At 41.8% G+C, this 18,394-nt stretch overlaps 2 protein-coding genes across 8 annotated transcripts in view; one reads left to right on the forward strand and one right to left on the reverse strand.

The window, feature by feature from the left end:
- The window catches only part of CLIP4 (CAP-Gly domain containing linker protein family member 4), a 110,058-nt gene extending 97,429 nt beyond the window's left edge, over positions 1 to 12,629 (forward strand). For 6 of the 7 annotated variants that reach the window (XM_082671753.1, XM_082671752.1, XM_082671754.1 and 3 more), the window contains 2 exons: positions 182 to 254; positions 5,829 to 12,629. In XM_082671753.1, coding sequence (XP_082527879.1) covers positions 182 to 254; positions 5,829 to 6,150 — 395 coding nt within the window. In that variant the 3' untranslated portion in view covers positions 6,151 to 12,629. The remainder of the gene's footprint in view (positions 1 to 181; positions 255 to 5,828) is intronic. The other variant, XM_082671755.1, reaches the window with a different exon arrangement.
- A 4,566-nt stretch (positions 12,630 to 17,195) lies between these two features.
- The window catches only part of ALK (ALK receptor tyrosine kinase), a gene marked incomplete at both ends in the record, with an annotated part of 728,930 nt that continues 727,731 nt past the window's right edge, over positions 17,196 to 18,394 (reverse strand). Inside the window, one exon of the mRNA XM_082672737.1 lies at positions 17,196 to 17,879. Coding sequence (XP_082528863.1) covers positions 17,196 to 17,879 — 684 coding nt within the window. The remainder of the gene's footprint in view (positions 17,880 to 18,394) is intronic.

Here is an 18,394-nt window from a genome sequence, read left to right on the forward strand (position 1 = left end):
CAATCGTCAAGAAGTCTAAACTGTTACAACCTACATGCACTTATTTTCTTTGCTTTCTGTTTCCAAAGAAACACTTGGTAGAATAGAACGTCTGTAGAAGAAATGATAAAAGATAACTTTTAACAAGGACTGTGAATTTGTGATTTAGTTTTCCTCATCTGACCTTAACTTTCATATTTAGGTTTTAGGAGAAGTTTCAGTACAACTTCTGCTTCTTCCCAGAAAGAGATTAACAGAAGAAATGCTTTTGCCAAGTGAGTATTAAGAAGATTTAGAAAAAACGCCTTTCAGGATGAACATGACAGGATTCTGTGAAGAAATAAAAGTGGGATTTTGTATCTTTTACATTGCGTGGTAGAATTTTAACACTTAGGAGGAAAGGTGTGATGAGTGTGTCAGTGAGAAGAGTTCTTCCTCCCTCCTTTGCAAGCTCAATTAAAAATGTCACCAGTGACTAAAAGTAGTATATGGAATATATTTTCAAAGAGGTTTAGTACTGTTAATAAAAGTTGGAGGAATTTACATTCTGTGTTATCATTGAATAGGGTGGACTGATTTTAAACTCTGTTTACTTGATTAGTCAGAGAATAGATTTAATATTTTGGGAAGTCCATAAAAGGAATGTCAGGCCTATTTGCATCAGGTCATCTTATTATTATTTTAAAAAATACTCCTACTTCCTCTTGTAGAATGTACTGCTCCCTTTTTCGTTGTTGTTGTTTCTTTGTAGAGAGAATCTCCTTTTCTCTTTTTCATTTATATTGCTATTTATAGACCTCAGACCCAGTTTACTCCCCCTAATAGTTTTCTGAGACGTTTAGGAACTTCTTAACCTTTTGAGGAATATGAGGCTCTTCTAGGCCGATTAGGTTAAGGAGGTGTTTTTTTTTTGTTTTTTAATTTTAAATCCTTCCAGTTAATCTATGAACAATGCCCTGGGGGAAAAACGTCTAGCTCAGTAGGTAAGTGCACTAGTTGTGGGGCCCTAGAAGCCACTAGGAATCATAGCCCACACAAGAGGACTTGACGATCACATGAGCAACAGGCAGGTAGTTTATATGATAATCTGCCATGAAGTTATTGGAAGGCCTCGCCAAGATCTGAGGTTTCACTTGAGAACCCTGACGGGTCCTGAGGCACTGGTAGGTACTGTTTAGCAGAGTTGGGTGGGTTTTGTTTTGTTTTTTTCCCTTCCTCAAAACCTCTACCAATTCTGAGATTTTAAAATTGGTCTCCTCACTTGAGTAGCTGAAAGAGTTTAAGGGCAATAACTTTATGCTCCAGTTTACTGAAGATATTCAAGAGTTCTTAGGCAGAATGGAAGAAATTACTAAGAAGAGGCAAGCAGGATATAAAGGATTTTGAAGGGGTGTCAAGATGTTGGTGAGGGGAAGAACATGGTACAGAGAAGCAAGGGAAGGAGAGAGAAATCTGAACCGTGGGAATTATACAGCAGGTGTGGATATGTACAAGATGATCTGTTGACATGAGAAGAAAATATCAGTACTTCTGTTGGTTTTCTTTGAAAATAAAAATAAATGAAGCTTTACTGATACTTCTACAGATTGACTCTAGTACCTGTTTTAGAAAAATAAACATATTCTTATTGAGGATATATAATCAATTTAAAACTTATTTAGTTTTTACTTAAACAATATGTGACCAGATGTTTGGTGATCAGTGTTATATGAAACAAAAGAAAGACATTAGGTGTTTAGACTTTAGGTCCTAGGAAACCTGTCCCTGATCTCAGGGGTAAGAAACATTGTAATGATTGGATGACCTTCTGCTGAAGTGACAGAGTTGATTGTATATTGTGCTGTTTTTAATCTGGAAGCATGATGTATTCTGAAGAATGTGGGTTGAAGAAATGAGTTTATTGACATTTATCAAACCCTGTGCCATTTTCTTGTCTATTCATACGGAAATAAAAGATACTTCCAGGAGAAACATGGAAAATATAGTCAGAGATAATGAAAATCCCTGCGTAAGAAACTGGAAGGAATTGGGGCAAAGGGCATGTTTGCAAAAGAGGGCTGAGGAAAGGGAAGCAGCAGCCGGCTGCGCCGTTTTTGAGAAAGAGCAGATGTGCTTCTCCAGTTGGCTTATTGAGGTGGTGGTGATGAACACCTTCATTCAGAGGAAAAGATGATGGAGGGGGTGTTGGAAGCAATTCTTCTGGCTTCAGAATTCTTAGTATATCTAATACCAAGCATGGGGGTAATAAACACAGGGAGCTTGAGATGTTAGCATAGGTGTCACTGCCACCTGGTAGGCACAGGCATCCTCTCTCCCACCGTCTGCATCCAGCCTGGGATCTGTAGCTCACCTGTCGCTACATCTCATCTCCATCATTACCAACTTAGCTTCTCCCCGTGTTTTCAGAGTGCATCTCCTGAGAGTCTCCATTGGGTCCTCTCTGTGGAACCCAGCCTGTCCACATGATGTATTTGGCCAGCTCAAATTTGAATGTCTTTGGGTAGAACTCATATAACCCAGTTGGCTGCAGGTTCCATCATTTCACGTCACATGTTCTCATTTTCTGCCTGTCCCGTAAAGCTTTTGAATTCTCAGATGCGGAATGAAGTCCAGATTCATTGGCATAGCGTGTACAGGCCTGCCTGTTTCTCTGGACTTAGCTCTCGTGGTAAAATCCTCACAAGTGACAATTTGCTAAACTCTCCGCGCTGTTCAAAAAAAATTTTTTTAAGTTGCACGTAATATATTTTGCTCCCATGACTATGTCTGCTTCCCTTCTCTGTCTGCTCATCTGTCAGATTTGTTCAAGTGTCACTTCCTCACTGAAGTGTCTTCCCTGGGACCTTGAGTGAGGATAGATTTCTCCCTCTTTCGTGTGCCTTCTGCTTTGTACCCATCTTTATTGCAGGATCTGTAACGTTTTACAGATTACTATGCACAAGTTCCTGGAGCCTAGCTCTGGACCTGCTATTTCATAGGTGATCCGTTAATGTTTTTGAAGGAGTAAGCAGCGCTCTCAAGTGTAACGTAATTTATAAATTTCTCACTTCCCTGGGCTTTTAGAGCTTTGACGTAACGTGAATCAAATCATTCTTATTGGAATGTTAAATCTTTACCCAAACTATTAAGTTTTGGCTTGGATATCGAGTTCATTTATTACTTATTTCTTTCTTTAAAATTTTTCTGATTATGAAAGTAGATTGGACAAAATTTGAAAAAATTACAGTAAATTAAATGCAGATCAAGATCGTCTGTAATTTTATCACCTAGATGAGATTATCACTGTTAGCATTTTGTCATATACTCCTCCAGCTTTTTTCTAATGCATGTATCTGAATTTTTAAGCAAAGTTGGACAAATCATACTCTATATACTCTTTGAAAGATTTTCCCCTTAACATATCCCATAATAATAATAATTTTATTTTTCTTCTTTAATAATTTTACTCAGTGTGACTTTTGCAGTGTTTTTAAAGACTGTGCTATGCTGTGATATGAAACATTTTTGTGGCATTTGGTAATACGTGAAAAAACATGAACTAATGGTAGGTGGCATACTCTTTAAATGCATGTCCGCCTCCTCCTCCCCACCCACGTATGTATGTCTGTGTGTGTTCAGATGAATAGCTTTATTTTTTCCTAGTTCTTTCTTTTTTTTTAATTTATGCATTTAACTCTTTAATCTCTTGGGGATTTTTAAAATATGTAGTGTGTGGTAAGAATCATATTCTTTTCCAAATAAATGACCAGGTTTTACAGCATTCCTAATTAGAATGTTCACTCCTTTCCCACTGATTTGAAGCTTTACTTCTTATCACATATGAAATAATTGCATGTATTTTTCTAAAACATCTTCTCTGTGTCGTTTAAAAGTACATTCTTACGCCAGGGCCACATTTTGTGTTTTTTTTAAATTTATTTCTTGGCTGCGTTGGGTCTTTGCTGCTATGCAGGCTTTCTCTAGTTGTGGCGAGCGGAGGCTACTCTTCATTGGCGGTGCACGGGCTTCTCTTTGCGGTGGCTTCTCTTGTTGAGGAGCATGGGCTCTAGGCATGTGGGCTTCAGTAGTTGTGGCTTGTGGGCTCAGTAGTTGTGGCTCACGGGCTTAGTTGCTCCGTGGCATGTGGGATCTTCCTGGACCAGGGATCAAACCCGTGTCCCCTGCATTGACAGGCAGATTGTTAACCACTGTGCCGCCAGGGACGTCCCCACATTGTTTTAATTTTTGTAATTTTATAATTTAACATGATGGCAATGTAAATCTTGCCATATTATTATTTTTCAACCTTTTCTTAATTATTAATACCCATTGTGGTTGTGAGCAAGAGCCTGGCCTTTGTGCTTGACAACCTTGGATCTGAACCCCAGGTCTCCTCTTTACCATCTCTCTGACCTTAGGCAAATAGCTTGATTTTTCTTAGCCTCAAATTCCTCCCTGGTTTGGGCGAGGTTGGATGAGATAATGTATGTGAAGTGTTTGGCACATAGTAAGTGCTCAGGAAATGATAGATACTGTCATTATGTGAAATTCGAGTAATTTCATCAGGTTGCAAAAAAAATATCATTTTGGGGAGGATTCATTTATATATATATGTTTCTATCCAGGAACAAAGCTTTTTCATTTTTCTTTTGTATATTCTTGGGTAAAGATTTTTACTTTTCTTATAGCTCTTACGTATTTCTTTGTTAACTTTGTATTCGTGCATTTGACGTGGTAAATAATATTTTTTTCATTACATTTTATAACTAGGATTTATCAGATGTGGCATAGGACAGGCTTTGGCCTCAGTTTTCCTACCCATAAAATTAGAGTGCTCTTCCCTTCTCGGGGTCGTTAATAGGAAGAAATGAGACATGGTGTGTGAGAGTGTATTTAAAAATACGGAGAGTGGAATAAAATAGAAACCAAGCAGGACCCAGACTCTGCTCGCAGTCAGGCTCCGTGCAGTTTTGGTAACAGGTTCCGAGTTGTCTCTACTGTGGGGCTGGGAGAAGGGTTTCTCCTGGAGGAGAGGTGGCGTGGACGGCGGGTTGAAGGCTCCACTGGTGGTGGTTTCTGGATGACTGTTTTGGGAGGTCTCAGGTCATAGGACAAGCTCCTGGGCATGTTTCTGTTTTGGGCAGAGTTGGCTACTTCCCTGGGACAGTGGAGGAAGCCCTGGGCAGTATTGGCATGAGGCCTTGGACGGGTTCCACGTGTGGGTGCCCAGTAGTTGTGTCATCAGGTCAGGCTGGTGGCGGGTGCTAGGAGGCAGTGCCTTGTAAGTAATGTTTTGTTGTAGAGAAAAGAGGAGGGATCCTGATCCAGACGACTAAGGTCCTTCCTAATGTTAGTGACAGGGAGAGTGGCAAACCCTTAAATGTAACTGGAGTTCATTCGTAGAAGGTGTGTATGTGTGTGCGTGTGTGCGTGTGTGTGTAGTTTCTAAAGTTGTGGATTAACAGTTTTTAAAAATGGTTTTCATGTAAAGGAATATTTGAAAGGTGAGCAAAATGGCATTTTATTTACCACGGCCAAACCACTAGGCTCTTTTCTTTTTGCTTTGTTCAGCAGGTATAGGTGTCTTTTTTCTAATTGCTATTTTACCGAGGGCATGCGCATATATAAATTGCTAGTGAAATCTTAAATCCAGATTAGGGTAGTATTAAAATAGCCACAAGAGAAAAACGTTTTAATGTTAAAGAAAAGTATATCCTAATATTGCTATTTAGAATAAAAAAGATCAAGTTGTGAACATAAAGTATGCCCTTTTGTGAATGACTTGTGAACCTGGCTGTGGAAACGAATACGGTGAATTGCATCACGTGGCTTTCGTGCTTCAGAGTTTCTCTCGCGTTCCCTCTGCACAGGTCGAAGCCCGCTCTGCGCCGCAGCTGGAGCAGCAGCACCACGGCCGGCGGCCTGGAGGGGCGCGTGAGGCTGCACGAGGGCTCCCAGGTCCTCCTCACCAGCTCCAACGAGATGGGCACCGTTAGGTACCTGGGCCCCACTGACTTTGCCTCAGGGATCTGGCTTGGACTGGAGCTTCGAAGCGCCAAGGGAAAGAATGATGGGGCAGTGGGGGACAAACGCTACTTCACCTGCAGGCCAAACCACGGGGTCCTAGTGAGGCCCAGCAGAGTGACCTACCGGGGAATAAACGGGTCAAAGCTTGTGGATGAGAATTGTTGAGTTAAACTTCTACAGTATTAAATGAGCTCATACACACACACACAACGTAAAATAAAGAGTCCATGGCAAATGGTTCACTTTATTTAGCTTTTAGCCGTTATTTAAAATTTGAGAACAGAGCTATCTTCATGAAAAGCATTATAACAATTCAGAGAGACTCCTTTAAAAAGCTAGAAATATGAACTGTGGGAATCATGGTTCTCTTAAAACAATCTCAAAATCAGCCTTTTTTTCTTTAAGATTTAAAGCTTTAGACCCAAGAGAATTCTGAGACTTGGGAAAAAATGTGCCATTAAGTGACTGACTGATGTTGCTTATTACTCTGTCTCATTTTTGCACAGAATAGTGGATTTTCCATATGCCATAACTGTGAAGGTTTTCACTAGCTTTGGTTAACGTAAGACCTTCACATGACCTTTTTCTGTCAAGTATTTTCAGAGTTTTTATTTCTTTCTGTACTAATAAGGACAGTAAGAGAATAATAGCTGTGTGACTAGGTATTTTTCATGTCTTTGGGTCAAGTTATTTGCCCTTCCAGGAATGCCTCACCTACAGGTACCTTAGGACTGTAGGTAAGGCATTCCTGGAAGGGACTCTGGAGCTCAGCCTCTTGCCCGCTGCCAGGTTCTAAAGCCGCTCTTCCTCACGCGGGGTCACAAGCTAGCTGGTTACCAGAGCTACAACTAGAACGTGGGTCTCCTGACCTGTGGCTCGGGCTCTTTCCGCTGTACAAAGCGTGTCATCTCAGATCTTTCTTCTGTGTTAGTGACTGACTGCCTCATCTGGAGGAACCACAAAAACCCATGATTAGGTTTATAAATTCAAGTCACAATTAGAATTTTTTGCACGTGCTTAATTAACTTCCTTATGGGACATATCTATAAAACATACATATATGAAGCACTTTTAAAATAAAGCATGATGCACTTTCCTCTTTGTGGAGGATTGGCCATCATTTCCTCCAGGGATATGAAAAACATTAAAAAAATTATATTTATGACAAGAGAGCAAATTAAGATGTGTTAAGAAGAATGTAGTAGCTATTCATTTAAATGTTTATGGTTTCTTGATGTTTTGTGTTATTATTCATAAAACCGGTGTTGCGTTTGCTGTTGTTGCTCTTTTTATATTTTCAGTTGTTGCAGAATTCAGCCTGTTATAAAGCTGCAGAACTGTATCATGTTTTTATTTTCCTTTTGAGCACATGTTAACAAACTAAGCTTCGTAATAGAGTGATGTAATAATGCAGAACATTTGTGTTGTGGGTATGTATTGAAGTTTGTCCTGTATGTATAAAGATATATCTTTTATTGTAGATATTTAGACTCTAAACTACCACGGAAATAGTGGAATAGTTTGCTTTATAAGATAAAAAGCATCCTTCAAAACGGAGCTTGCTTTGTGCTTTAGAAATACTACATTGAACTATTTTGCAATATACTATTTAAAATCTAAATTCTCTTGCTTTGCTGCCTTTTTAAAAAGGTGTGAAATTTCAAATATTGCTAGAGCTATTTTCCTGAAATACATTTGCAAAATAAGGCTGCTTTGTAATCAAGGAATATTTTTGATTGAAGAAAGTGACTGTACTGTGTCAAAAGTAAACTTATTTTATTATATAGTTTATTTCTTAAAAACTCTATTTATACCTTACCGTGAAGTCCATGACTACACTGAACTTGGTTGTCCATAATTCTTCCTGTTAAATATAAAACCCTGTAAGTTAGTAACAGTAATGCCAACACTGAATTTATTTTGAGGTCAGAGAACCAATTGTTCTCATATTTAGATTAGGATTATTAAATCCATGTAATGTGTATGTTTACGTATACTATACATAAAAATTAGGTGTTTTCATTGGTGTTTTGCTTATGTCATTCAAAGTTCATGTCTTGAGCATTAATAAAAAGGGAAGCTGTTTTGGTTTGGAGTGGCATGTTGTCACTGACCCTGCCTGCAACCCTCCTCTTCTCAGGTACTCAGAGTATATATGCTTTGTAGTTCACTTTTTTTCTTCTTACAGTAATGACTTGGATTTGTCCCATCCTTACCCTATAGCAGTGATCTCCAACCTTTTTGGCACCAGGGACCGGTTTCGTGGAAGACAATTCTTCCACGGACCGGCGTGGGGGGATGGTTTCGGGATGATTCAAGCACATTACATTTATCGTGCACTTTATTTCTATTATTATTACATTGTAATATATAATGAAATAATTATACAACTCACTGTAATGTAGAATCAGTGGGAGCCCTGAGCTTGTTTTCACTTGCCACTCACTGATAGGGTTTCGATATGAGTCTGCAAGCAATTGATTTATTACGGTCTCTGTGCAGTCAAACATCACTGCTAATGATACTCTGTATTTGCAGCCGCTGCTCAGTGCTAGCATCACAGCCTCAGCTCCACCTCAGATCATCAGGCATTAGATTCGCATAAGGAGCATGCAACCTAGATCCCTCGCATGTGCTGTTCACAGTAGGGTTCGCGCTCCTATGAGACTCTAATGCCACCGCTGATCTGACAGGAGGCTGAGCTCAGGCAGTAATGTGAGCGATGGGGAGCGGCTGTAAATACAGATGAAGCTTTGCTCGCTGGCCCGCCGCTCACCTCCTGCTGTGCAGCCCAGGGGTTGGGGACCCTTGTCCTATAGAGAGTCTTAAAAAGTACCATGCTTCTACTCAGCAAATGAAGTTATGTTTTTAGCTACTCTCCGATTATATTGTTTTGATGGACAGAGAGCCATTTAAGAAAAGAATGTATTTCTTTGGTTTTCTAAAATTGCTTAATTATCTTTTATACCAGTGGGATTTCATTTGTTTATTTAGGGTTGGATAGAAAACCTTGCGTTTATAGATTTCAAAATATATATAAATAAGTATCTACATTCTACTAAAAGGCTTTGTTTCTATATTTCCAGGTAATTTGATGGGAGTATTTTTTAAGTGCTGAAAAGTGTTGAGATACAGACATTTGTGGAATCTGAGCTGAGGCATTGAAATCTTGGTGAGACCGTTGCACTGTCTTCTCCCGAACTCCTTATCCCCTCTCGTGTGTTATTTTTCTCCTTAGCATTTACCACCCTTGGTCATGCTACAACTTTTTGCTCATTACTTGTCCTGTCCCTCACTGGATTGAGGGATGGGTTTTGACTGTTTTGTTCATCATTTCCTCCCTAACACCTGGAATAACACTTGGCACCTACGGCAGGCTCGGGAAGCATTTGTTAAATGAACAGAGGCAGTGGAGGCTGTTGATGGTTTAAAGTAGAGGTGTTGTCTCGCCAGCTTCAGCCAGGTGGGCTTGAGAGACCAGGCTGTGGGACGGGTAAATTTTGCTGGGTAGGGGAGGACAAAGGACAAGAAAGGTTTGAGTCATGGTAGCCCAACTTTACCCCAAAATAGTGACATGAAGGAGATAGAAGGATGTTGGGTGTCAGGGGTAGAAAAGGGGGCAGGAAAGACACAGTGGGGTCACCTAACTGCCTATCTATTGTCCCTGGGGCTGGTTTTGAATTTCTGTTGTGATATGATGGTAATTTAGGGAACACAGTAACATGTGTGGTCTAACACAGAGAGGATGAACTGGATCTCACCCAGGTGTGCACAGCATTGGTTTCCGGTGCCAAGCATTTTTGTTTCAGAGTTTTATTTTGGACCTGCCTATTTAGGCTATGTGATAATATTATTAAAGCCACGTTGACTGAGGCTAGAGACCTAATGTGTTAGGGATCATGCTTAGTTAAGAAATAGATCTAGTAATTTTAACCGTTCACTGGATATTTGTTATCTAAATGATTGACTCAGAGACATATAATATGTATCACCACATGGCAAGCAAGTAGGAGAATTTATTTTTTATTTTTCTTCATGCCCTTTGCTTCACTACACTTATTTGTAATACAAACACAGTAGGTAATACAAAACTCACATCACATATATTTTTAGTAATTGTTTAGTAATATCCCTTGGTACATAGGCTCTTATTTACAAACAATGTCACATAAGCTGCTTGAATATACAACAGACATTCTTAGTGGAGCTTGTGTGTGGGCTGAACAAGTTAAGTAGATCATGTTAAGATTTTCTTACCAGCAGAATATGATGCCTTTGCGTAGGCAAAAAGAATTTTTTCTAGCAAAATTTTTGCCAGTGCTCCTTTTTACAGAAGGGAAAAAGGAGTTTATGGGGAGGAATTAGAGTAGATGGGCACATGTTACTGACAACAATATATTTTCATTATGCGTGGTAGAAATGAAATTTCTTTTCTGCTTGTAGCCTTTTCCCTTGACGAGAAAGGCACCAAGCGGTGTGGGAACCTTTTTCCTCTCGTCCCTTTAGAATATCTTATAACGAATAGAATTTTCACGATAAAGCAGCAGCAGGTCTCATTATTTTTCAGTTCAGATAGGGAAGTGTGGTCGTGGTGCTGCAGCAGGGCAGCAAGTTCTGAGTTAATGTTAGTAAAGATACTCTAGGTGTTTAAATTGAGCCTATTAGCTTAAAACATAACCTGTCCCTAGTGATCACTGCTGTCATTTGACAAATGATCATAAATATGGTTTTAATTTCAGCTCTAAAACCCTAAATGAACCCAGATGTCAAGTTTGTTGCTCCTGTAGATACGCAGGTCCTTACACTCAGGCACACCTTGTATGCCTCTGTCCTCGGAGGAACTGGTCTTAGGATTGGATGTTTAGTCGGAGTTGTTTGAATTGGATAGATGAAATTAAATAGGGAGTATCAGGAAGCTACTTGCGCTGAACTGAATTTGAATTTGAAGCATTCCTAAAGTTTAGGAAGTTTAAATATCCAGATGCTGTGTTCTCCTTGACCTGTGTTGATCTCAGAGGTTAAGTTCTTTCACCTCCAGCCTGATAGAGGTGTTACTTAAAGTACCCTTACCTTCTTGAAGACTGGACTAACTATTTTTCACATAACAAATCAAATCAGACTGACATGGAAATGAATCATGTTAAAATTACATGCACAGCTTCAAGCCATTCTTTTTATTCTTTCTCTAATACGACTTCCGAGATTCAGCTTAAATCTCAGTCAACAGTGTTGTTGATGACATTGGCTGTTCCTGACAGTTCTTGTTATGAAGGATAGGTGTTACTACACAATATCTTTGGGAAAAATCCTAAAATGGATTTTAAAATGAATTTTAACAGTCATAAAATTCCCAATTGGTGACAGGGGAAAGTAGATTTTGTATTATACACAATAGAGAAGAGGATTAAAGTGAAAGTTTTCAGTCTCCTTTATTGAGCCTGCCAGTAAAAATGGATTTCTAATAAGAATTCCAGTAGATTATATGTATCAGTTTAAAATGTTGTGATTTTTCTCAAGCAATCTTTTCTCTTTCTTGAAGGGACTAGGGCTTAGGGAAGTAAGAAATAGCATGAGATTTCTTGAGGTCTCACGTCACATTCCTTGGGGTGTGACAGAGGAGAATTCAGTGTCATGTTCTGCTTTAGTTTCTTTTATAAAACATCACCGGCTGCTAACTGGTACATACATGAGGAAAAAGAATTTGTCTTTAATCTTACTTTCCTTCTTACTGAGAACTGTGAACTACCACGTAAATATAATTTTGAAATAATGCAAAAATATTTAAACTGGTTTTTCTCCCCTCAACTGTTAGATGCGCTAAAATGTAGACAGTTGCCTGCAGTTGTCACAATCTTCTCTTGGTCTTTTGCTGGGGCATTTGAGTTGGCTGTCTTTTGGGGATTCCCTACTACTAGATCCACTACAACGCTATATAATTCGGAACAGGTTTCCAAAAATTGCCCTCCAGTGGCAGTGGGTGTCTCCACAAACCCGAAAAGAGGGATTCTCTCCAATCCAATGGTGACTGGGAGAGAAGACTCCTGTCATTAGTGAATTCCTCATCATCATGGTTCCATGGTGCTTGTTCAGAGATGCCTGACTCCACACACACTGCCTGGTTGCGAACGTGTGGCCTGTCCTGGGCTTTGTTACTCTGGGAATGAGCACTGACAGCAAGTGTGTCAGATCTGTCATCGAGTATTAGGTGTGGTTAAAGATAACGCTTCAAGTGATAAGTTGCATGATTTTACTTTGCTAATAAGGTGGCCACTGTGGCAAATGTAATAGAGAGTAAGTGGTGCCGTGGTGAGCGTGAAGGTCGCTAAACAGACGTGATTCTCACAGTCCTGCGTCAGCTTTGCTTCTTTCAGGAAACCACCCCAGACAGCAACTTCATTTTGCCATGTTAATGATTTTGTGATTTGTTACAGAGATCTTTGAATAGAACAATAAACAGAGAACTGATGCTAAACTTCTTTCTGGTCTGCTTTTGTATAAAGGTTAAATATAGGCTCACTGGGATTGTGCACTGAATTAATTGGCTTTAGCCTTGGAATGGATTAAGGGTCTCACACACACACACACACACACGCACGTGTGCACGCACACACCGGTCATGTCCTACCAACTGTGGGCCAGGTGTTGGGATTTACCTGACACAGAGGTGAAGTCTTACAGAATCATAGACTTCAGAATCAAAGGAAGGGGGCCTCTGAGACCAAACTGCTCATGTTTTTAAATGAGAAAGTGAGAGTTTAACTTGCTCGGGTCATGGAGGTAGGTAATTGCTGTCTAACACCTACGCCCTTAACTCCTGCTCGGTCTGCCTGCTGTTTCTCAAATAATTGATGAGCGCTAAACCATGCAACATATCATAACCATCTGAGGTTTTAACAGTCTGATAGTCATCTATACTGGCAAATAACCTCTCAAGATGTAAACGCTCTAGGGAGCGTTAATCTACTAGTTGCTAAGGCTTAGTGAGTTCATTTGTTAAGACTGCCTTTCAGCTAACACCGGCTGAAAAGCACCTACCCAACGAGCCTTTTAGTGATGGCGGGATAACTAATTGTGAGCAATTGCTTTCAAGGAGGCAGTAGGCCTTAGCAGATGAACGGAGTGAGGCAACCGTTGGAGCACGTGTCAAGCAGAAGGATCTGAGGAATGGAGGGCGGACGGCGCTGCAGGCAGACCCGGGACCTGCGGTTCTCCTACCCTGGTGGTGCCATCTTTACGTGGAAGGGTTACACGCGTGTTTACATTTACTGAACAGCCGAAGAGGGGAGAGACGTCGCTCTGATGCTGTGGTTAGTGTCCGTGTTCCTCCCTGCCCCCCAACTCCATGCCATATTCTTTTGTTGCACTGAGCTTTTCAAATGTTTTAAAGCTGTTAAGCTAGGGCTAAAAATAGCTTTGTACTTGAGTGGTGCATTAGAACTTAAACACACCTACTGAGGATACCAAATCAAAACAGAATCTTAATAGAAGCCTTACCAGTTGTTCTTGATAATTATCTTTTATTTTAGGGCATCTTGTGGAGGATTATGGGAATGCTGGGTTTCGTTTTGTATGTTCACACAACAGCATAGGGAACCATCTGCTGCAATGAAATTAGCAAAGTCAAGTTGTATGTTCTTGGGGGACCCATTTAAAAAGTCATTAGCTAAAGACAGATTGACGACACACTTCATACATTTTATGAATCTTGTCATAGGAAGTCTGTTATTCAGAGTAGTCTAAATTCATAAGCATCATGTTTTAGGTCTACAAAGCTCATGTGAATTTTAATCCTACTATTACTGGAGAAAAATCTAGCAAAATAGCCTGATCCCTTAGATTTTCTTAGTGCTGTGCCGTGTGGATTTGGATGCAAAAGCCTCACATTTTATGGACTGAAGTTAATCTCTGGTCACATAATATCTTACAGCTGTAGCGCTTACCAAGCACTACATGGAGAGGCCAGAAAATTTTTAAAAAGAATTCATCCAATGGGTTAAATAGCTTCCTTTGATGCTTATTTTTTAACACTAAGTGTGGTAGAGAGTCTTTACATCCTTCTTTTGCCCTGAAAGCCCTTGGTTCTGGTAGGGTTCTTGCTACCGTCATTAAATAAGTGACAGGCAAAGCCAACATGGCACAGAAGGGGAGCCGGGAGGGCCAGACGGGGGTGGTGGGGAGGGCAGGTGTGTAGAGACACACGCTGACTGTTGAAATTCTCCCCACACCCAACCCAAATCACTTGGGAATTCAAGAGGCATGAGAGGGAGTGCTTGTGCTTTCACACAATTTATAATCTTCCTGAGGGGCAGTGAGAAAGGGAAGTTATTATCCTCATTTTGTACAATATATGGAGACGTTGAGGTATTGACAGGTCTGATAAGCCATGGGGAGCCAGGACTCACATCCTAACGGGCTAGAGAATCTGGTCTTTCAACTACTAAGTATACCTTACTCTTTCTAAAACATGAAGTTCATTCCTGCTATGTTGACTGGCTGTAATGTTGAGGTGCCACGTATGGATAAACTGGTCATTCCTCACAGATTGCTGATTTCCCAATGGAACGATTGTGAACTCTGCTGAGCTTCTTTATAGACATGGAATAAGAATAATTATACCAGCTTATGGTTTAATTCACATAACATCTACAGACTTTTAATTGTGCCTGTCCATGTTCTGGGTGGGACTTTGCATCATAACTAATAAATACGTGAGTCCACAGCATCTGTACAAATTGCTGGAGCCATATGGCTGGAGCAATATTGAGTGTACAACAGTCCAGATTAATACCGTGCCAATACCTGGGCTTACAGCGAGTTAAATAAAACATCTTGAGGACGTTATAGCTCAGTGTGGAGTTGTTTATTTTCCACGTATACAAGCTTTTAAGATTGGACTCTCATTTACATGAAAATTGATACCAATAAAGATGATTAGAGAGAATCAGCAAATCAATCTCAGTGGTAGTAAGGCACAACCTGAAAATGTAATGGATCTGTAGTTTTTAAGAAGAGAAAGGGCTAAGATGTTTTTCCTTGTTAATGAAAGAGTTGGCTATTTTACCACATAACATGCTCCCTGTTTCACTGGCTACTGGTGTTACAAATATAAAATGAAATTGTTCTTCTCAGTTTTGACAGCTCTCTGTCATCCTTTGAGGAGTGTTTTTCAAAGTGTGATTCTTGCACCCCTTCAGGTGGTTTACAAATTAGACTAATGTTTATATAATTAGACTTGACTTCGCACCAGGCATGAGCTAAAACTTTATTGATAACAGGTATTTAGAGATGAGTTCATGGATGGTTCATCTTCATGTGTGTCTGATGAAAATATTTTTGGCAGTTAAAGGAAAAGTGGGTCCAGGGTATCAGTGCTTCTAGAGATGTGCAGAACTACTGACTAGGGCAAGGCTCTGCCATGGGAGGAATCAACACTCACTGGTCTAGTGTTGGCTTAGAACAGAGTGGCTTTCCCACAACCAGAGTGAGACTTTTTGTTTTCTTTTTTTTTTTTGCAGTACTGTTGTGGCCTCTCACTGTTGTGGCCTCTCCAGCCGCGGAGCACAGGTTGCAGACGCGCAGGCTCAGCGGCCACGGCCCATGGGCCCAGCCGCTCCGTGGCACGCGGGATCCTCCCAGACCGGGGCACAAACCCACGTCCCCTGCATCGGCAGGCGGACTCTCAACCACTGCGCCACCAGGGAAGCCCCAGAGTGAGACTTCTGATGTAGGTGAAATTAAGAAGGTAGGAGAAAAGGTAGATAAACACTGTCCTTTCGCTTGGGAATGCTTAGTGCCTAACAAGCGATAAAAGATGCTTTCCTCCCAAAGTGACGTTTTGGCACAGCTACCACCAGAAAAGAAACTGGGCAAGAGAACGAAGGGGAGCAGAAAGAAAGAATGAGATAAAGCATCACTGCATATGTACATGTGTAAGGTTTAACAGATTCCCAACTCCTTTGCATGGAGATAAATTTCATCTGCGAAAACCAAGTTCAGAACTCCCATCCTAATATGTCACTGCCAACCTCAGCACTCCAAGTGTTCCTTAGTTCCTTTACTCATTGCCACCCAGAGAAAAAATTCTCTTTTACCCTGTAGTTGACAGGTATACAGATTATGCTATGTGTATTTCAGCAAATTTGTGTTTCCGTGTATGTTAGGATCACATGATTAAAGGAGCGAAAACTCGGGTGAAGCCCGAGGAAGGAAGGATAGATACTGTATTCGTACCTCTTCTTAGGACCGTCGGAGGGCCTGTTACTCCAATGATCCACCACTAGTAGTAGAAACTTCAACTTGGGAAGCTTCATGATTGAAACTGTCGGAAGGTTTGACACTAATGCCCGTGAATGGATATGTTTCTCTGCTTCCATGTATCACTGCTGCTTAAATTTTTTTCTTTTTAAATCATCGGAGTTTATTTTAGTGGAAAGTCTTAAAATAAGTAATTAATAATTTAAATCTTGAGTTTTCAACCCAGTAGGAAACCTCACACTCAGTTGTTCACTTTTAGTAGGAGGGTTCTCTTAAGGCATGAGGTATATTAATTGGATGTTGGAATCTCTCGATCTGTACCCGTGTTTTGTCATCTCAAAGCACTTTGAGTGTTTGCATTTCATTTAGATGAGTGTATACACATTTTCTCTCTACTACCATAACTATTTACCACATTTTTACGGTCGTCGATGAGTCACCACAACTGAAAACATCCAGACGTCATCCACAGTGACGTTTCAGCGAGTTGTCTATGATTTTTCTTTTCCAAGTAAAGAATGTCTTACCCCGCGCTGACTCACCGCAGAGAACTCCCTTATTTCTGTTCCCTCTGTCCTCAAGTGGTCCATGCCCACATCAACAAGGTAAGGGAACATCTATGACTCCAACTAGGAAACACATGAGCGCTAGTTCTGCGTGCGTGGAGGTGGAGCGCACAGGATTGGAAAGAAACAGGGAGAGGTGGACGCCAGCCGTGCGTCAAAACCCTGCGCAGCCCCATTCGGGCCTCGTGTTTATCATTCGTCTTTATGAGATTTTCTCCTCTCGAAAGAATAGGATGAACCCGTGCTCAAAACCTCTTGAAGCAGTTTGAAAATACAGCTTGTGATGTGCCACTTCAAAAAAGTTGGCACAGAATGAAAAGTGACGTTTGCTCTGGGGCTTGCGGAGGGCCCGTTACCTGGCGCGCGCCGCCCTCGGGCTGCGGCTCGGGCTCAGGGCGCAGGCTGGCTCTTGGCCGCGGGGTCCTCGTAGCGGCCCGGGCCCGGGGCGGCGGCCTCCGGGGGGAAGCCCTGCTGCTGGTAGCCGTAGTGGACAGTGCCGCACGGGAAGTGGCGCAGCCTGAACAGGGGCACGTCCCTCAGGCTGGTGGTCAGCGAGGACGGCTCGAGGAGCAGAGAGGTGCTTGGACGGTGGCCGGCGGCCGCGGGGGGCGGGATGGCACGGCCGCCCTCGCCGCCCGGGTTCCCCCTCTCGCGCTGCTCCTTCTTCGCCGGAGGATTGCTCTTTTTGGTGGGTTTCTCTGTAAACCAGGAGCCGTAAGTTGGGTTCCATAGGCTGGTGGGCTTGTTTCTGGACCCCTGGACTTGGTGCAGCTCCGAGGGCGGGTTGGACTGAGAGAATGCCATGTTAACGTGTCCCCCCTTCACGGCCAGCGCCCTGGCGCCTCGGGCAGAGGCCTCTGCGGCCACGGGCTTCTTGCCGGCTTTGCCTGAGGCGGTGGAAGGCAGAGCCGTGCGGGCGGCTGGCTCGCGGCCCTCCTCCCGCTTGGCCTGGGGAGCGGAGACCAGCAGAGGAGGGATTCCCTCAGGGTCCTTGGGCCTCATGGGCACCTTCTCTTCCTCTTCCACGAGGGGCCCGTATTCTATGGGCAAAGCAGTGTTGATCACATCTGGGTCCTACAGGTGGGAGAAATGGACGGACGGAAACTTTGAACCACAGGCCAAACATGTTGGATCTGGAAGCTCCCTTAGCGCGGATGTCATCCGAACTTATTTTACAGATGAAGAGACTATTCAGTGTTCATTGGGAATCTGCTAATTTATAAGCACGGGGGAATAAGAAATGGGAAATCATCCTCATCTTTGGAGAGCTTGGTGGATAAGTACCATTACGGAAGTGCCTGCAGGGTGCTGGGAGAGGGTGCCGGGAAGTGGCCCACTGCCAGGGCAGGGGAGAAGGGTCAGGAAAGACTTCGCAGAGACCACCTTTGGGCAAATCTTACAGATTAATGGATTTAAAAGATTGTAAATTACTTTTAAAAATGATTCCTTTCAACTAAAAAGTCTATGTGTTTGACTTCAAGTGTGTGTGTGTTTGTGTGTGTGTTGGGGGCAAGGGGAGGGTAGGAGAGGAGAGATACACTATGTGGGCTTAACAGGTTAACCTCTAGTTCTCGTCTTTCCATTTCCAT

This window comes from Grampus griseus, assembly GCF_964374135.1.
Source record: "Grampus griseus genome assembly, chromosome: 15".
Lineage (NCBI taxonomy): Eukaryota > Metazoa > Chordata > Mammalia > Artiodactyla > Delphinidae > Grampus > Grampus griseus.